The sequence below is a fragment of the Amblyomma americanum genome, chromosome 2 (assembly GCF_052857255.1).
Source record: "Amblyomma americanum isolate KBUSLIRL-KWMA chromosome 2, ASM5285725v1, whole genome shotgun sequence".
Lineage (NCBI taxonomy): Eukaryota > Metazoa > Arthropoda > Arachnida > Ixodida > Ixodidae > Amblyomma > Amblyomma americanum.
Window position 1 is genome coordinate 57064168 of NC_135498.1, and position 18412 is coordinate 57082579.

At 48.9% G+C, this 18412-nt stretch overlaps 1 protein-coding gene across 1 annotated transcript in view; it reads right to left on the bottom strand.

The window, feature by feature from the left end:
- LOC144119698 (uncharacterized) overlaps positions 1–10286 on the bottom strand; it is a 19313-nt gene extending 9027 nt beyond the window's left edge. Inside the window, exons 1-7 of the mRNA XM_077652259.1 lie at positions 10193–10286; positions 9128–9204; positions 8600–8749; positions 7329–7559; positions 6258–6560; positions 3940–4331; positions 2731–2861 (exon numbers count right to left, since the gene is read on the bottom strand). Coding sequence (XP_077508385.1) covers positions 2731–2861; positions 3940–4331; positions 6258–6560; positions 7329–7559; positions 8600–8749; positions 9128–9204; positions 10193–10286 — 1378 coding nt within the window. The remainder of the gene's footprint in view (positions 1–2730; positions 2862–3939; positions 4332–6257; positions 6561–7328; positions 7560–8599; positions 8750–9127; positions 9205–10192) is intronic.
- Positions 10287–18412: the final 8126 nt, after the last annotated feature.

Consider the following 18412-nt stretch of genomic DNA (forward strand, 5'->3'; position numbering starts at 1 on the left):
ACAAATACATAAATAAAATAAGCAAATTTAAGCACACTGGTCACATCAATCCTTGCCTAACTATACCGAACTTTGTGGTTTGGCGTTGATGTGCGCTGAACAGTACCTCGTAGAACAATTGCTGATAACAATAGTGCATCACATATTTACCCAAGTACTTCATGCCACTGGCGATATGTAGGTGGTGTTAGGTCAACAAACGTCGTAACACACGCACATGCACGCGCACACGCACGCACTCACACACATACACGCAAAGTATGAGGGGGTAGCATGATCTCATTCGCGTAAATGACAGTGAAATGGAAAGCAGCAGGCGCACACGAGAGCTCGTAACCCTTTAATAATCGAATTAAGAACTAATCAAAGGTAGAGCTGTAATTGTTACAGTGCACGACTTGGTATAGGACATTTGAAACGGATCACGTAAACCTGTTAGTTCAGCTCTAGTTCGGGAAAATCTACAACTCGCGATTTCACAATACCGCACATACAGCTCCATTCTGAGCAACCAGAGTTACTTATAGAGAAGACTTACTCGGAGGGCTGTTTTCATAACGATAACTGTTCAAATATTGGTTGATTTTTCTTACAAATTGAGCTAGATCGCCTTTACAGCAACCAAGGTCTGTACGGCCATTGCAGTTTAATAGCTTCCTCTATGTTATTTGATTAGCGCATCGTTACTAAGAAGTCTACAATTCACACTACCGTTCCCTCTCCGTCCTCGATGCAGCTGCAACCGCCCATGTTAAATGGCTGCACCTTTTGTAATGTACCCATGTAGGATGGATTGTTATCACGGTATCAATCAAGCAACAAGTGTCACCCTATTTTCTGGTGAAGCATGCGTGCTTTCTCTACAGATCTCGTAATAACGTGTCGTACGCCTTATACGTGTCATTTTATTTGAGAAACACCAAAATTTTCAGAGATAAAAAAATGCAAACGAGTTGTCTTCAAACTAGAGTAAGTAGTGCAAACGCTTTGTTTCGAGAATCTGCCCAGGACCAAAACTGAAAGAATATTTCCAGGAATAAACATTTAGATCAAACAGTTCTAACAGATGCAAGCTATTTTTAAGGTCATAGAAAATGGAAAATATTTGTTACCCTGCAAATTTAGCCGGTTGAAAATATAACGACCGTAGAATTTGAGCTTAACTCATGCGGAAATGAGTGATGTTCTGTGGAAACATGTTTTGTTCGTTCCCTTTTTTCTCGCTCTAGTTACATTCTAGTCATCTGTGCAGCTAGCCACAACTAGACGAACTTTATCGTTTAGTTATATGCTCATTTCCAATTCATTGGGCCCGCTCCTTTCAATTTGCTTGTTGTTAATACTTCAGATGCTTTGGTGCATCTCATCGCCACTACAACGTGCCATGCCGGATGCTCTGCTTTGAACTCAACAGGGCTCGTCTAGCTTTGTGTCCTGCGAAAACTCCTTTTGCTCCTTCATTTTGTCTTCGCGCTAGTTACCATTCAGTCGAAAAACACGACAGAGTCGGTCCAACAAGACAAAATGTTTGTCGTACTGCATAGTGACAGATTTCTGTGCAGTACTGAGAAGTCGCCTGGGGTCGCTACGACAACAGACTACGCACATTACAGAAAATTCTGTCGTTACAAGAATTTATGCCATGTATATAGGTTTGAATAGGTCAGAAAATATGATTATGGCACATTTGGATTGGCTTTATAGAATGAACATCTCCAAGCGGCTCAGGCTGTGAGGGCCGCCATAGTGGAGGGCTCCGGATTGTTTCGACCACCTGGGGATCTTAACGTGCACTGACACCGCACAGTACACATGACTAACATTTTTCCTCCATCGAAATGGTACCGAAGTGAGCGGGTTCGAACTCGCGACTTTCATGCACTGTGTGATGTCAGTGCAGGTTATTTACCCATGGATCGTCGAAATTATCCGGAGCCCTCCACTAAGGCGTCCCTCAAAGCCAGAGTCGTTTTCGGAGCTTAATCCTATAAAGTCAAACGAAACGTGCCATAATCCTATTTTCCGGCCTATTCAAATCTATATACATTTTTCAATAGGGTGTTGTTACTACGAGGTCGGACTCCCAAATCGGGTATCCAGCAAGCACCAACTACCTCAGCCTTCATTAGTTATAAGAACACTCGAGGAATAACCGCTCCACACAGTCAAATATAATGGCATTCGCCCGAGAGATGCATACTCTCGTCCCCATTGCACACCTTGAAAAGCATGCAACTTTTTTCTACAACAACTTCCTATCCAGTAGCAAACGGTTCATGCATAATTTTCAGTCAGATGAGTCACCTCTACTGCATTTTTGATGTGAAGGACACCGTTTTTACCAGCACTTCTGACAGATACTTTAAGCTTGCGTGCTGAAACGCGAGTTTATGACTACTTTTCATACTTGTCAAGCAAGAGCAGCGGTGTTTTTACAAAATAATTGTTATATTGCATTTCAACAACATTCCAGAGATATTAATTGTGCTCGTTATCGCTGCTTATATTCCGGTAAAATTTTTGTATGCAACGTTGAAAATAAGGGCATTAACAAACTTAAGCCCTTAAGGATTTATTGTCATTTCTATAGTGCGCGTCACAAGTATAAGCCCCGTATGCCAACAATTTGGTAGGTGGAGTCCAGAACCATTTCCGCCCCTCTTCCACGTGGAAGCGCAGTATGCGGCTGAGCGGAAACTTTTAAATGTGCTGACGGTGTGGGTCGTATACCCGAAGAGGCGCTCGTCTTGTGCGATCCCACGTCGTCGTGCGCCGAGCGGGGCCGGTTTCTGTGCAAGCGGCCACTGCTTATGCGCGTGCCCCCGTCTGCCAGGGACACCAGGCCCGTGGAGCTGCTGGTCCTGCGAAGACATCTCCTTCAGCTCGTACATGGCTGGTGCAAATGCGTTACTGATGGCACGCTTGAACCTATAGGGTCAGATAGCGTTGACGGCGCTTAGCCGAGCACTCGCGTAGACTTACTGCAAAGCGCAATATTTAAATGGGCAACCAAGAATGACGTTTGTAGCGCGGATCGCAGCGCCGTAACACACAGCCTAGCGAGAGAAATAAGCGTTTTCTGCGCCATGCGCTGATTGGTTCTCATATATTATGCGCACCCTATAAAACAGACCAGTAGCGACATCAACTTGCACATTACGAAGAAACTACGTTCGAAGCGCGGACGAACACAAATGATGCGATGGACTGCATGAATTTGCTTACAATTATTTGCGAGCTGGAAGCAGTAGAATGACGCCGAGGACGCGTAACAAGGCCCGACCTCCTGACACTCGCCATATACTAGAATACGCTTAGTTCTCTGGACCGCGACACTCGTGCTTATCTTAGTGCATAAATGAGATTTGAACGGCCCGATTGAGCCGGAAGGCTTCATTCATTGAAGACAAGCCGCGCGATATCTGTTGCCCTATCTTGACCCATCCGTAGGGTCCGCGGCGTGGAGAGTACTTTTAATGACGTCCGCCAAGTCAGTCGTCGGCGAGCAGTGAAGTACGACAGCAGTAGACACTAAGATTTGTGCAGACTGGTTGCTTCGACGTTACAGCAATGGGCCGCGAAGTGGGGACAGGGACAAGATGGCGGACGTGCCCTTACCTGTGTTGTTCCCATAACTCCAATCACTGTAGTTTGTACAGCTGGCACCTTATGATATTTTGTTTTTCGTTCGGAGGCCTTGCAATCCTACTTTGAGGCCACCCATCACCAGGAATTCAGGACAAGCACTTCTAGTTTCATTGGCTGCCACTACGGGGCGCATGCCTTTGAACATTTAAAAATGTTGACATCATCCGTGACGTAAGAACGGAAGAATGACGGAGTGGCTCCAGAACAGAACGGGAGAGGCCGCTAGGCTCAGCAGCACTGGTTAATGAGAGAAATAGCAAAGGTGCTTGCTTGACGATGCACTGGACTCACTTGGAGGTGAGGCATGTGGCCTGGCCCTTGACAGACTGCCGTCTAGGGGAACCGCCAGTGATACGGGAGGCCGATGACTCGCGCGACGAGGAAGTGAGCGGCTGCGTCAAGTTGCCGCTGCGGGCCGTGATCACGCGGACGGGAAGTTCAGTGGCTGCGCTGCCAGTGCCGCCACTGTCAACGCCAGCAACAGAGCCGTGCAGGTCGCGCCGAGACCTGACACTCGCGGCGCTGCCAGTCGACACTATGGAGAAACGCGGCGTCACCATTGGCGGCGAGCTGGTGCCGGATACCTGGGAGCTGGTGATGGGAGCCCTGGTGCCGTCGCGCGCACCCAGGTTGGAGCACAAGGACGAATCCCGACTCCTATCTTCTCCGACCACCATGGACTTCTGCGCACGGAGAACGATGGCCATGACGCGATGCCAACGAGCTCTCCGAACTTCTGAACTATCCTGCCTGGTTAAGAGTTCAAAATGTCTCACCGAATGAAATTCTCGCTGTAAGAGACAAATTAAAAAGGAACACAACTCGCCGCGGTGGCTTAGCGGCTATGGCTTCTCCGCTGCTCAGAATAAGGACGCGGTATCTATTCTTGGCCGCAGCGGCCGCACATGCATAGAGCAGAAGTACAAATACGCCCGTGTGTTGTGCGAAGTCAGCGCACGTTATAGAACCTCAGATCGTTGAAATTAATCCAAAGCCTTCTACTACGGGGTATCTCATAGATCATAGACCTTACGCCATAGACCAGGCAGAAGGAGCGGGGTTCGATCCCCAGCGCCGCCAGGCACCCACCGGTGATACAATAAGTACAAGTTTTCCCCTGCCTGATGCTCGACTTCTTTGGGGTGAATTGCTTGGGAAATCGTTCTTTGACCCCACCTTGAGTAGAAGAAAAAACCTTGTGCCATGGCGCTCTTTGGCCATAGATACTCTTGCGCCATAAAACTTCATCATCTCATAGACCATGTGCAGCTTTGGAACGTTAAACTCCACGTACCATATAAAAATGAACACTCACAGAGACACTGGTCTACGATATGAATGAATCAATATTTTAGAAAAGGACCCACGGGTGTCCGGTTTGGAGAAGGGAGGGGGTTAAGGGCTAAAATTTACGATCCTTGGTTGTTTGTGCTTGATATCTTCTCGCTCCTCAACTAGATACAAGTTGCGACTGTGTATGCGAGAACTAAATGAGGCTTATTCCATTAGAAAAAAATGCAGGTTTGGAGTGCGTCAGCGTCACATAAATCTCATGGTAGAAAAAGGAGTTCCACTTTTTATACGGCGTTCACTAAAGTAGGCTTCACGTACGCAGGTCTTGTGTTTTCTGCAGCAGCTTAATGCGTGCGCATCAGATGGGCGCCGCTTTATATTCCTGTGGTACCTCCAGAGATAAATTAGTTGTTATAGCGTTGTCTCGTGTTCCTGTCTGGTTTTTGTGCATTGCGTACCGCTAGCTTCATGCCAACAAATACGTCAGCTTTCTAAACAACAATTTTACGCAATTAACTAGAGGGACAGTTTTCTCGCTTCACTCGCGATCTCAGCGCTGTCTGCCTTGCCAAAATACGCATCTCGATGACAAGTAGTGTAGTGGAGATGTATTCTAAGATGTTTCTACAGGACAAAACGAGCTGCTGAGGCAGCAGCGGCATATTTGTTCGTATTCTTTCGGGAACAAGCAAAGTTTGTTGGGGCGACACAAGTTTGAGGTAGCCTAGACCATCAGCAATTTCATACTCCGCATTATCCCCGTTTTAGTCAACGTGCAAACTATAGTTTCGGTTAAAGGATGAAGGAACTGGGAAAAGGAAAACGGCCGTAAATTTTCTTTAATATGTGAGCGCCTAATCAAACAAGCAGTGCACACGTTCACGAGTTTAGTGAAGAGGCCATTGCTGCGAAACACATGCCCAGTGCTGCAGTGTGAATACAAGCGATTATAACGGTAACTACTCAATCTCTTCCCACACCTGCTTCTGGAAAAAACCTGTAGAACTTACTGCCGTGTCTCGGGCGATGTGGAAACGATAGCTGCATCGCACGCCCCGCGAGAGCTTCACTCCGAAGCCTACTTGGATCGCAAGACTATACATGGCACCTTCTTAAGAGGGCCCACTAACCGGGAACCAAGCTCCTTATGTCCGAGGCCCAACGGGATAGTGTTATTTCTAGACAGCTAATTTTACGACATACGACACCGTAGTACAGGTCCCATCGGCGCAAAAAGACAAAACATGCTTAAGAGCTCGCAGGTCAAAGCGATGGTGTTATAGAATCGCCGTGCAAGGCGGAACTGTCAATCGTACCCTCTTGACGGAGGGGCCCTGCATCGGGGCAGCTGCATTGGACGGCATCCTGGCCGCAGCCGCCGCAGCCATGGCCTCAGCCATAGTCTTGGCGGGCGGCTGGCACTGGTACCGGGGCGGAGTGTACCAGTTGAGCGGATGATCGGCCAGGTTGTGTGGCGTGGACGGTGCTGACGATGAGGGCGGTTGCGAGCGCGGGATCGAGCTCAGCAGCCCCTGGCGTTGCAGCACCAGGATGGCACGCTCCGCTTCGTCGACTGTGAGAAGCGCCGGGTCACCCAACGGGGAACGCTGCGACGTCTCCTGCATTGAAGGGGAAAAGGAAGTGAAAGAACGGAAATAAAAGAACCGCACCCATCTAGAGTACAGAGATGCAGACTTCTTTTAGCCCATGGTCCCGGTTAGCGGTAATATCTAGCAGCTTTCCACTTAGAGGATATCTTCTCCGAAGACAAGTGAGCTGCAGCGCCATCGGCGCCAGAGCTTAATGCTGTTGTAGCTGCCTATGGCAGTATAGGTGCATAGATTGCATCCTCCGACTGTTCGCAGTAATATTGTTCTACTTCAGCTATCACTCATTTTCATTTCTTTCGTTTTTCGACAACGTTTAATACTGACCTTGATATCAATAACACAGGAAAATGTTTTTTTTAGCTCACCTCCGACGTGCACAGTCTGGGACACGCGAGGTTCAATGCTGCACTAACCGTGATTCAGAAGTGTTCTTCCCGGAGAGGTCCCACCCGAGCCTGTCAGAACACTAGCTTGAGGCGGAGGAATATGTACAACAGACGTCTTGGTTCTGCAAGTCTCGCGGCTGGAAATGAATGCGCTATCAAAGGCGCGAAGCCTAGACTCCACACGATTTGCCAGAATAGCAAAGCAGATGGAGTACCGGACCTCAGCCGCACCTAATCTGTTCTTTGTAGAACTGCTTGCACGCTTCACAAACACTGCGACTCACGATGGCAGCTCTAAAACTCTCACTATCCAGAAACTTGCTGCCAAGCCACAGCTCCAGGAAACGTCGAGTGACACAAGGTTCAGCGTTTCCTTAGTTGGATTGCGTACCTCCAGGTAGCGGACTGCGGGTTCGATGACCGCGAAGAGGACGACGGCAACCACCGCCGCTGGGAGGCGCGTGGCCAGCAAGAAGGCGCCGAGGCACACGGCCGGGAAGAGCCACCGCAGCCGCACGCGGTCAGCCTGGCAGCGGAGGGCCAGCCAGGGAGCCAGGCGACAGTGTACGTCGTGGTCCGCGGCCGAAAGCACCAGCAGCAGCAAGGCCTCGAGAACGTCCGCCTGGGCACAGGCGACGCCATCTTTCCCTCGCGCCCATGGCGTGTTACCCGATGCAAATTACGTTTTGTTACTTTGTGATATATCTTTATTTGAATGCGGATAGTTATGTTGATGGCGACGTCGGTGCGCGTACAAAGTTTCGCTAATAGCGCATGCTTCGGCTTTAGTGCGAAGTTTAGTGTGAAAGGCAAGACTATCAGCACTGTGCCATTTATTTAGCACTGGTATTTTCGGAGCTGTATTGATCCTGCTGTGATTAAATTGAACCCGCCTAATACGAAGAAGCTCGTCCACATTGCGTTCACTCTTGCAGCATAGAATCAACGACAGGGCCTTAGTGATTAGTCTCAAGGTCTGCAACCAAATATGTGCGACGTGGTACCCTTTGCTCCTATTTGCCACCGAAAGGCGAGCGAGAGTTCACATGAACATGAAAATTCGCGTGGTCCAAGCAGAGTGCGCCTCTTGAATTTAGCTTATATGGCGTTATCTGTTGGTAACCTGAAGCCTAATCGCTATACTGATGCTTCTTCCTATAGCCAAAAGTTTTGCGCATCCAGATTTTATCTTTCAGCTACGGTTTAACATTTCGCTCGTGTCATTTACAGGGGACGCATTTCCTTGCAAGTGTGCTGCACGTTTAACATGAGCAGCAAGAGTAAAAGCTCATAATTAGAGATATTGCTAAAGTACCCACTTTGTCAAAAGAAATCGAGCAATGGGGTCTGCTTCTCGGCCGTACTTCGGAGCCCTTACGGTACTTACGGATATTTCTCGTGCTCAGGCTTGAACAAAACGTTATGCAAAGTACCTAATATGTCGCCTAAGTATCTGTACACACGTTTGGCTTCCCCCCACAACGTGGTTTTATTCGCATTTCAGCATGTCTCACCATATTACGTAGTGAATCCAAAAGTGTGTTCGTATTTTTTAGCGACAGTTCAGATATTTCGCATATTTTTGTACAGGCCTGAACGCGAAAAATATTGTTCGGAGGTCACTGAGTACCCTCGCAATACTATCAGTATTGGGTGCCGTACCGAGAAGAAGTTGGACGCCAGCCGTTGCGGGTCGGAGACCTGGAGGAGCGGGGCGCAGAACATCAGCAGGAAGGCGTTGGCCGCCTTGGGCATAGGACCGATGACCCACCAGCTCAAGGTCAGCGTCACGCAGTACAAGGAGAAGGAACCCTGCGCGAACGCCGGTAGGAAAGTCACCCGCGCACGAATTAGGCTGCTTGCGGTAAGCACCTGCCCTTCTTCATTCTTTCCGCAGATTACGTGCGATGTTTTCCTTTTCAGGAGATGCTGTCGATTGCAATAAGAATAATCAGTAATAACGCACAAAAAGTTCTGAGCTGTAGTTACCGAATAGAAGAAAGTTTGCGGAATATTTGTAGTGGTACTAGCAACACCACAAGTAGTATAGCATGAAAGTGTTATTAGTAGCTCGGATTGTAGTGGTGTTGTGACAGAAGAGGTGCATTTGAAAACTGTCGACGGTTGGTGCACTGTTGCCAAAACCATGGCTAACGCATAGCGTGTAGAGTACATAAACATTTTACTCACGTGCGTCCCATAGAATAGCATCGGGGACAGGTAGAAAGGCATCAGGTAGCCAATGTACAGGAAGCCACGCTGGTATCCTGAAGAGAGAGGATTCAAGAGCATTTCTTCGTTGAGCTGAACTGCAGGTGTAATCAGTGCGGTCTCTTAATTGCTGTCTATCGTGCAAGGTGATAACTTCTTCCGCCGCTTCTCGAGTGACATGACACGCAAGGCATATGAACAATACTAGCGTTCTTGCTACGTTTCGTAGGAAGTCGCTGTCAGCTCTCGCGCCGTATCGCTTGGAAGCGGAAATTCTTGAAACATCCGCATACTGTGTTATGTGAGAAGTGCTTTCATGAGCGCTAAGAAAATTACTTCCGAAAAACCTATACTTTTCTTTTTCGCTGATATTAGCGGCTCAGCGTGCGAAAGAAACAAGTGGAGCCGCTTCGTTGTCTATGGTCCTTCGTCAGAAGCGATTCAGAGTATCACTACTACTACTACATAGCTGCCGGTCACTAAGAGATGCTTACTCAGGGCAGCACAGGAAGAAGCGCCAGAAATCATCTCCTTTCCCTCGAGTTCAGGCGGCACAGTCATATGCCGAAAACGGTGATGCCATGAGGCTGAATACTAGCCGCCGCGGTGGCTTAGTGACTATGGCGTTTCTGTGCTAACCCTAAGGACGTGGGGCAGCAAACCGGTCGCGGCAACCTCATTTCAATGGAGTCAAACTGCAAGAACGGCCACGTGCTGTGCGATGGCAGTGCGCGTTAACGAACACCAAGTAGTCATAATTATTCAAGAGCTCTCCACTACGGCGCCTCTCTTAGTCCGACGTGCAGCTTTGCGACGTTAAACTCCCTACATCACCAACGCGGAGGTTGTAAACTGGTGCATTAAATCTAAATTCGGGAGCTAATACCACAAAACGTGACGTAAATTAGTGGAGAAGGACTCGTTAAGTCCTTATTTCTGCCATAGCGTCCCATCATGTGTACTGATACCCCGGATTAGTGATTTCGTGATGCCAATGTAGGAAAAGTGCGACAGGTGCATAGTGCGATGCAGTGCGGTGCGTACTGTACCTCTTTCGTCGGTACTCCTCCTGTTGTGGCTTGGCATGAAGGCTGGTCGGGGGCGGACGGCGTCCACCGCTGGGCTGCTGCTTCTTCATCTGATTCCGCGCGACGCATGATACGCGCTCCTGCACGGGGGATCGCACTGCTTCTTCGGCTTCTTCAGTACTGATCCTTTTGCGGTTTTTGCGTAATTTGGATAGTTTGTGGAAAACCGCTCGGGAACAGATATGTGTACTGGTAGAGCAAACGAATTGGAAGTTCCGTTTTATTTGTTAAAGGCTAGAGCACTAGCTGCTATTTTCGTCACCTCGTCTGTCCTAGAAAATGTACAACAGCGGCAAATTACACCGGGAGCAACAGGAAAACTACGTTTTTGGGAATGAACAACTAATTTGGGTAGAAGAGCGCGGTAGCAAGAGATTAGAGCTCGATAAACAGAGTATACGAAGTGCTGAATTTGAAGTTATGGTGGTGGTCGGAAACGAAGTAAGCTGCAGGGTTTTGTCGGTTTTTGTGGAGGCAGGTCACTGTGATTTCTTTAATTATTCCGCCATCAAGCCCGCCAACTTTGCAATACAGGACGGCATGCTTTACCGCCACAACTACCTTCCCGACGGGCTCTGACATGTGCGCCTCTTCCCACGCCGACCCTCAGAGCGCCCACACCTGTGTGGTGAAGACTTACACACGCCTTCGACTCCGCTTCTACTGGAAGGAAATGCACCGCTTCATCCGCCATTAAGTTTTACTCCTGCGCAGAATGCCAACGTCACAAAACCACTCCTCGCCATTCCACCGCTCCGATGCACCCCTTGTCCTGCACCATGGGCCTATTGGACCGCGTCGACATCGATCTCTACGGTCCCCTTCCCATAACACTGGCTGGCCACCGCTGGGTCATCGCGGCGGTAGATCACCTCGCCCTCTACGTAGGAGCCTCATCCTTACCATACGCGTATGCAAATGATGTTGCGTCTTTCATCCTGCATCACATCGTTATGCGCCATGATTCCCCTAAGGAACTATGACGCATAACCTGCACAATAGATACAGCGCTCCCGCATTAGCCTGATGTGTCCGAGTTCATGACCATTTCTCAAGCAGCCACATATGCTGAAGAATGGCGCCAGCCTGCCCGATTTCTACCACCGAGGACCAGAATCGCCAGGAGCCCTTTCGCGCCCTCACCTGTCCTCTTCCGTCGTATACTCCAAACTCCCTCGTGCGATTTCTGGTTACGTCAAGCGGTCTCGGTTTCTACACGAAACTCATTTCAAAGTACTAAGGCCCGCACCGTGTTGTCTGCCAGTCCTCTCCAGTGAACAGCTGAAACGAACCGCTTTCGCCGCCTCACGATGCGCGCCATTGTGGCCGTGAAACAGTGCAAGTCGACCGCCTCAAGAGGAAGACTAGATGCCGCAGTTCCTGAGGCGCTAAATTCGCAGTCGTCGAAATTTGAAAGGCCTCGTTTGTCTGCCGCTAACTAAATTGAAGTTTTTGTAGAGGGCGTATCTGTGATGTGCTTGTCGACACCTCGACACCGGTGCTGCGGTCTCTGTTATGGATGCAGCGCTTTGCCGATCTTTGAGGAATGTGAAGATCCTGCTTTCTGGCCTGTCGTTACGACCTGAAAGTCCGCATCTCATCCAGCCGTTAGCCGCGTGTACTGCTCGAGTAGTCATACGATATTTTATATATAATCCAGGTCATCGTTCTGCTGTCATGCTCGCATGCGATTATCTTGGGCTGGGACTTCCTATCGCTTCCACGTCGCGGCCATCGACTGTGCTCGGGCCCAAGTAGCGCTCTCTACGCTGCCGAATACCGCGCCAGAGGCTGACCTTTGCGATGCCTCTGTTTCTGACAAAGCTCTTGTCGCCGACAGTACCGATATTCCTGCGTGCTCTTCCGTGATTGCGACCGCCGCGGTGGCTCAGTGGTTATGGGGCTCGGCTGCTGGCCCGAAAGACACGGGTTCGATCCAGGCCGCGGAGGTCGAATTTCGGTGAAGGCGAAATTCTACAGTATTTCCCGCTCAATTTAACCCAAACTCCAGAATATTTAATCTGAGTGCCATTCAATTTAATCCAGGTGCCACAGAAATTAATCGAAGCGCCAAGGCATTTAAAAATCCAAAAGCCAACGAATTAATCCTCATGCATTCTCAGCACTAGACCGCTGAAACTTAAAACACGGTCTACTGATCCCAGGCGCGTTTTCGATGAGTTGTTACTGACGAAGCATTAGTCACCCAATGAGCAAGTAATAATAACAACTTTTTTTTAATCAACAAATACAGGCCGGGTATTTATACCACCCACCACATCAACCGAAGTACAGGGTGAGCGCGAAGCATATTGCAGATATGCATCCGCGGTGTACTGCAACTCTATCGCATCATCATGTCACACCTTTGTTATCCTAATAAGGTGAGCGACGCACTCTAAAGTTATGACTAAGATAAACTCCCTGTGATCAGTCGATAGTCCACTCACATGACTTCGCATCACTTGCAACCCACTTCAGGGTTGCCTTAACGTCCCGTCATGATGAAAGTAGGCTCCTTGTGACGTCACGACTTGTAATGACGAAGTGAAAGCGTTTAGAGTTAGCGATAGCGATAACATTGCAATAGCGACTTGATGTGATGCACGATACTGCAAGTCGCGTGAGACCGGAGAGTGGACTCAACGAAATAGCTATGTGCAAATGATAGCTGTATTGTCCTGGGGAAATACGATACCAATATTTTTGGGTCGCGAAAGTGCCTCCCCTTTGCTGAAAGTCACGTGACTTTATAAGGCAGGAAGAATTGCACATCTTTGTGCAGTTTATTAATGTCATGTAGGAACACACTGAATGTGCTAGCTAAAGGTGTGTCGGAGTGATAGCGTCATTACATTCGATATAACGTTTCGTTCCATACCCCTCATGGCTTTGGTTGAGAATGTGGGACGTCAGGTTTCAAGTGATGCGAAGTCATGCGAGTGGACTATCGGCTGATCACAGGGAGTTTATCTTAGTCATAACCTTAGGGTGAGTCGCTCATCTTATCAGGATAACAAGGGTGTGACATGATGATGCGAGTTGCGGGACACCGCCGATGCATATCTGCAATATGCTTCGCGCTCACCCTGTACTTCGGTTGATGTGGTGGGTGGTACAAATACCCGGCCCGTATTTGTTAGGATTAAAAGAAAGTTGTTATTATTGCTTGCTCATTGGGTGTCTAATGCTTCGTCAGTAACAACTCATCGATAACGCGTCTGGGATTTGTAGACCGCGTTTTAAGTTTGAGCGGTCCAGGGTGAGAATGCATGGGGATTAAATTCGCTGGCGTCTGGATTAAATGCTTTGGCGTTTGGATTAATTTCTGTGGCACATGGATTAAATTGAATGACACACAGATTAAATATTCTGGCGTTTGGATTAAATTGAGCGGTAAATACTGTAGAAGCCCGTGTACTATGTGATGTCAGTGCACGTTAAAGAGCCCATGTGGTCAAAATTTCCGGAGCCCTCCACTACGGCGTCTCTCATAGCCCGAGTCGCTTTGAGACATTAAACCCCCATAAACTAAACCATACCAATCTTCCATGATTGCGCCTCGCTCCTGTGACTCTGTTCGCGATGCAAGTGTCGTCTTCACGCCGCCTCATACTTTTGTGCGCCTCCATTGTCTGCCGCTGCCTTATGCCCTGCCCACTGTATCCGCCGGCCTCGCCGCATTGTGGGTCTTCTTAACCCGTTTTCAAGCCCATTCGCTTTGCGCTGCGGCTAATGCGTCGGCACCGTGCTGGACATAGCTTTGTGTAGCCTCAAGTGGAAGACGTGCGTATGCTACCTGGTCGATATAGTCATCTTTTCATTCGACATTGCAGCAGGTGGTCTTCACAAGCCTCACAACCACCGGCCTGCAGCTGAACTTAAGCAGTTTTGCTGTCCGTGAACTCACAATTTTAGGTCACGTTGTGTGGAAAGACGGTGTACGCCCTGACCCCGCCAAACATCATGCCGAGACTGTGTTTCCCAAAGCTTTCACCACTAAGAAACTCTGCAGCTTCCTAGGGCTCTGCTCTCATTTTAGGCGTTTCATCCGCAACTTTGCATCAGTTGCTGCCTCCTGACTCAGCTGCTCGGCAGAAAAGTCGATTTTCCGGCTTGGTAACTGCATGCATGCGACGACGCCTCCAACACCTTGCGCCGTCTCCTCATGGCACCACCCATCTTGCGCCATTTCAATGCGGCGGCCCCGACTGAAGTCCGCACGGATTCCAGGGGTATTGATGTCAATGTAGTGCTCACCGAGCGCAAATGTCGATATGACGAATGTGTGGTTGCATATGTCAGCCGCACACTTTCTAAGGCTGGGTCCAACTGAAAAAGAGCGTCTCGCCATTGTGTGGACCTATAGGCAAGTTTCGCCGTTACTTGTACGGACGTTCCTTCGAGGTCAATACGGATCACCACCCCATTTGTTGGCTTTCTTCACTGAAAGATCCTTCCGGCCGCCTGGCACGATGGGCGCTGCGTCTCCAAGGATATGACATCCGCTTCGTCTACCGGGTTGGACCGCAAGCATCAGGACGCCGATGCCTTGTCCCGCTCTCCACTACCCGCCGAAATTGCCAGCCTCTGCGAAATCGAGGCCCTGCGCCGTCTTCCACCACCTGCCTTCTGAACAGCGCAAGGATTTCTGGATTAGGGCACCTCTCGACTTTCCGACCCATCAGCGGTTACACCATCCTGCGCCCTACGTCGTTAAGCTTCGCATTTTGAGATCCGAGATAACCTGCTTTATCGCCGTAATTATCATTCGGATGGACGAAAACGCCTCCTCGTCATTTCTCAACACCTACGGTCCTACATCTGCTAATGTTTTCACGCTGACTTTTCACGGGGCCTTTCCCGGGGCCTTTTATAGACTTACACACGCCGGCCGTCTTCGATACTACTGGCGTGGCATGTAGAACTTCGTTTTGAGGTACGTACGCTCGTGCCTCGACTGCCAACGCTGCAAGGCACCCACTAACCATACTAGAGGCGAGTTGCAGCCGCTATTTTGTCCGCCTCGCCCTTTCGACCACGTTGGCACTGATTTATACGCCACCACCCCAACCCTTCCCCATATATTGCTTCTGGCAAACGATGGATTATTGTTTGCGTTCATCACCTCACCTGGAGCAGCCACGCTCCCTGCTGCGGCAGGCCAGGATGTGGCATCCATTTTTCTAAGGCGGTTCACACGGTGCCCCTCGTGAACTGCTGAGCGGCAGAGGCCGCGTCTTCCTGATTAATTGCTCTTTAGCTGTAAAGCATCAAGCGCGTGCCCGATGTTTGCTGTACTCAACAAATGAGTGTGAAGTGCATGTTTAGGTGCTGGCTAGCTTTTGTTTTCGGCGAAGTAATCCTCGAACTAAACGTGAGCAACTTTCTTCGTTGAACTTATTATCATGTGGATTGAATACAAAGGAGCATGCTGCATGTACGGGAAGCATGCACTTCAAAAGTATTTATGTGCCCCTATAGTTAGAACAAGCCTGACCCTTGCAGTGCGCAGGCACTGAAAATCTACCACCTGCCTGAAAAGTATACATGACTTCGCGCTGGAGGGACATGTTGCAAGGGTATTATTTCAGACTTCGACTCCAGTAACTGCATACTGGACGCCCTTCACAGAAGCGACTGCAGTGCCCCACGAAACGCAGGTGGGTGCTCGTGAACGAAGACCGCAGCGTGCTCAGGAGCACCGTGCTCCTGCTTACGCTGCCAGAGTTATCCATTTAAGATTTTTTTTTTGCAATATCACACGGAGATCGATGATCGATCTGGTGGGAATGTGAAAGCATGAATTGTGTCCATGATTACTTTTGCGGTTTTTCGATTTCTCTTTGCAATTCACAAACTGAGTTTGCTTTCACTTTCTAAATCTTTATTGCGCTTTAGATCGTTGCTGTTCCTGCTTGCTTGCTTCGGATTCCTATCGTCTTCGAAGGCAGCTGTCTATTTTCTGACGTCGTGTCATCGCTGAGTATTGCCTTGAAGGAACGGCAGACAACACGTTGCCGGCACCAAGCGTCCTTCTACCCCTCTGCCCACTCCGCGATGAAGTCGCTTCTATCGCACTGCCGAAGACCTCAGTCCTCACTTCAAATCCGTGAAGGACATCACACCACGTGCTTAGAGCGTGACACAAGTGCAGGCTCCGCGAACATGCGCTACTCTCGTTTTTCCCCTCAGCCTCAACGCGTTCAACATTACGTCACAGCTACGCTTTTCTGTAAACATTTCAGGTCACTCCACCAGGGCCTCATACTCCCTTCACTACAACGAATGCAACTGGCCCTATTGGACTGAGCTTTCACCTACACCTCTGGCGTGCGCTTTCTCACTCGGGTAATATTTCTCTCGGCTAGCGTTAGTAGAGAAACCATTCGATGACCCTACATTGCCCTCTTTTGTGCCTAGAAATTGCGGCACGCCAGCCCAAGCTACACATTTCTACAAGGATCAAGTGCTTTTACAAATGCTAAAGCTGAATATTAGAATGGGCTGAATTATTTTCCGACTGGGGCTCATTTGGAATGGAAACAGCGGTGATTCGGCGGAAGAGTTTGCGAATGCTCATTTGAATACGATAGCATTTAGGGTGTCATATGAGGGAAAAATTTCCAGCTTCTCTCTCTTGAAATTCCCCGATTGATCGAAAGGGCGTTACGTCATCAACACCTCGGGACCACTGGTGCACCAATCATAGGGCACCGTAATACTTTATATTGCCACAGTACCAAGCAATCCAGTGGCGCCATACCGCGGCCGAACTGTTTTCCATGGGACTAGCCATGCCATGCGCACTCGAGGGGCTAGGAGATTCGTCTTCCTCGCTCGAGCTCCCTGCTGTCCTGCAGAAACGAAGTGGGTCTCCTCTGAATATTGCAGGTCCATCTTGCCCCCAGTCAAAGACAAAGAAAAGTAACGCAAGTCAAAACGCTAAGACCAGTATTCTAGAAAAGGCAGTCGTGGCTGCGGCACTTCCGCCAAGATAGGGTTCTTAAGTGTCCTCCAGTGGAATTGTCGATCAATATTCTCAGCTTCAATAGATTTAAACTGCCTATGCAATCAGCTTCTACCAGATTTAGTTGCTTTACAGGAAACATGGCTAACTCCAAATTTCAATTATCATCTCAAGGATTACCATCCGTTCCGGCTTGACCGGTCATCACGAGGGGGAGGGTTGTTATTGCTCATATCTAAAAAGTTTTGCCACAGGGCATGCATTTCTTTTCAATATGCGGACAATGAATGTGAAATCCTTGCGGTTGACCTCAGTGTCCCAGGTCAACAGCCCTTTACGGTAGCTAATGCATATTTCCCGTCTGGTGTGCGTGACACTCGGCCCCTTGACTCACTCATGTCTAGTAGCCGATCTCAGGTTCTATTACTTGGCGACTTCAATTCGCACCATGTGACTTGGGGGTTTAAAACAGACAGCTTTGGTTCTAGGCTATTTGATTGGGCTTCTGGCAACAACTTGATCTGCAACAATTCAGGATTGCCTACGTTTGTTCGCAGTCAATGCCGCTCTGCCCTGGATTTAACTTTTTCCTCCCCAGGAGTCTCCATTATGTCTTGGGCGCCTGTTGACTGTGCAACAAACAGTGATCATCTACCGATTAGTTTCAAGTTTGCGTGTAAATTAACTCTTCCTGAGCGACATCAGCGCACGTTAATAAATTACACTTGCTTTAAAGACACTCTAAAATCAGCCCTCCAAATCACTTCAGACACTCGCGCTCAGATAAGTGCCGAAAGCAAGGCTGCACATCTATGTTCAGTACTGGACCATGCAAGGCAAAAGTCTGAATTTTTGGTTAAGAGAACAAAGGGTGCAATCGCGAACAGTTGGTGGAATTCTGAGTGCACGCGTGCATATAGACGACGGAAAGCAGCTTGGAAGAAACTTCTCATCAATCAATGCCCAAAAAATTGGCTGGATTATAAGTATGTTGCAGCAACATTTAAGCGCACTGTCGCCCGTGCAAAGGAGTATAATACAAATCATTATGATTTCCTTTCCCAATCGGGCAATAAACGAGCCTTGTTTAGTTTCATGAGGCGCAACAAGGTGATTCCTCCGACTGCCAACATTGAATCCCTCGTTCAGTCCCCTGCTGACATCGCAAAGGCCTTAGAAGATATTGCGTGTGGCCTAGAGCTTCGC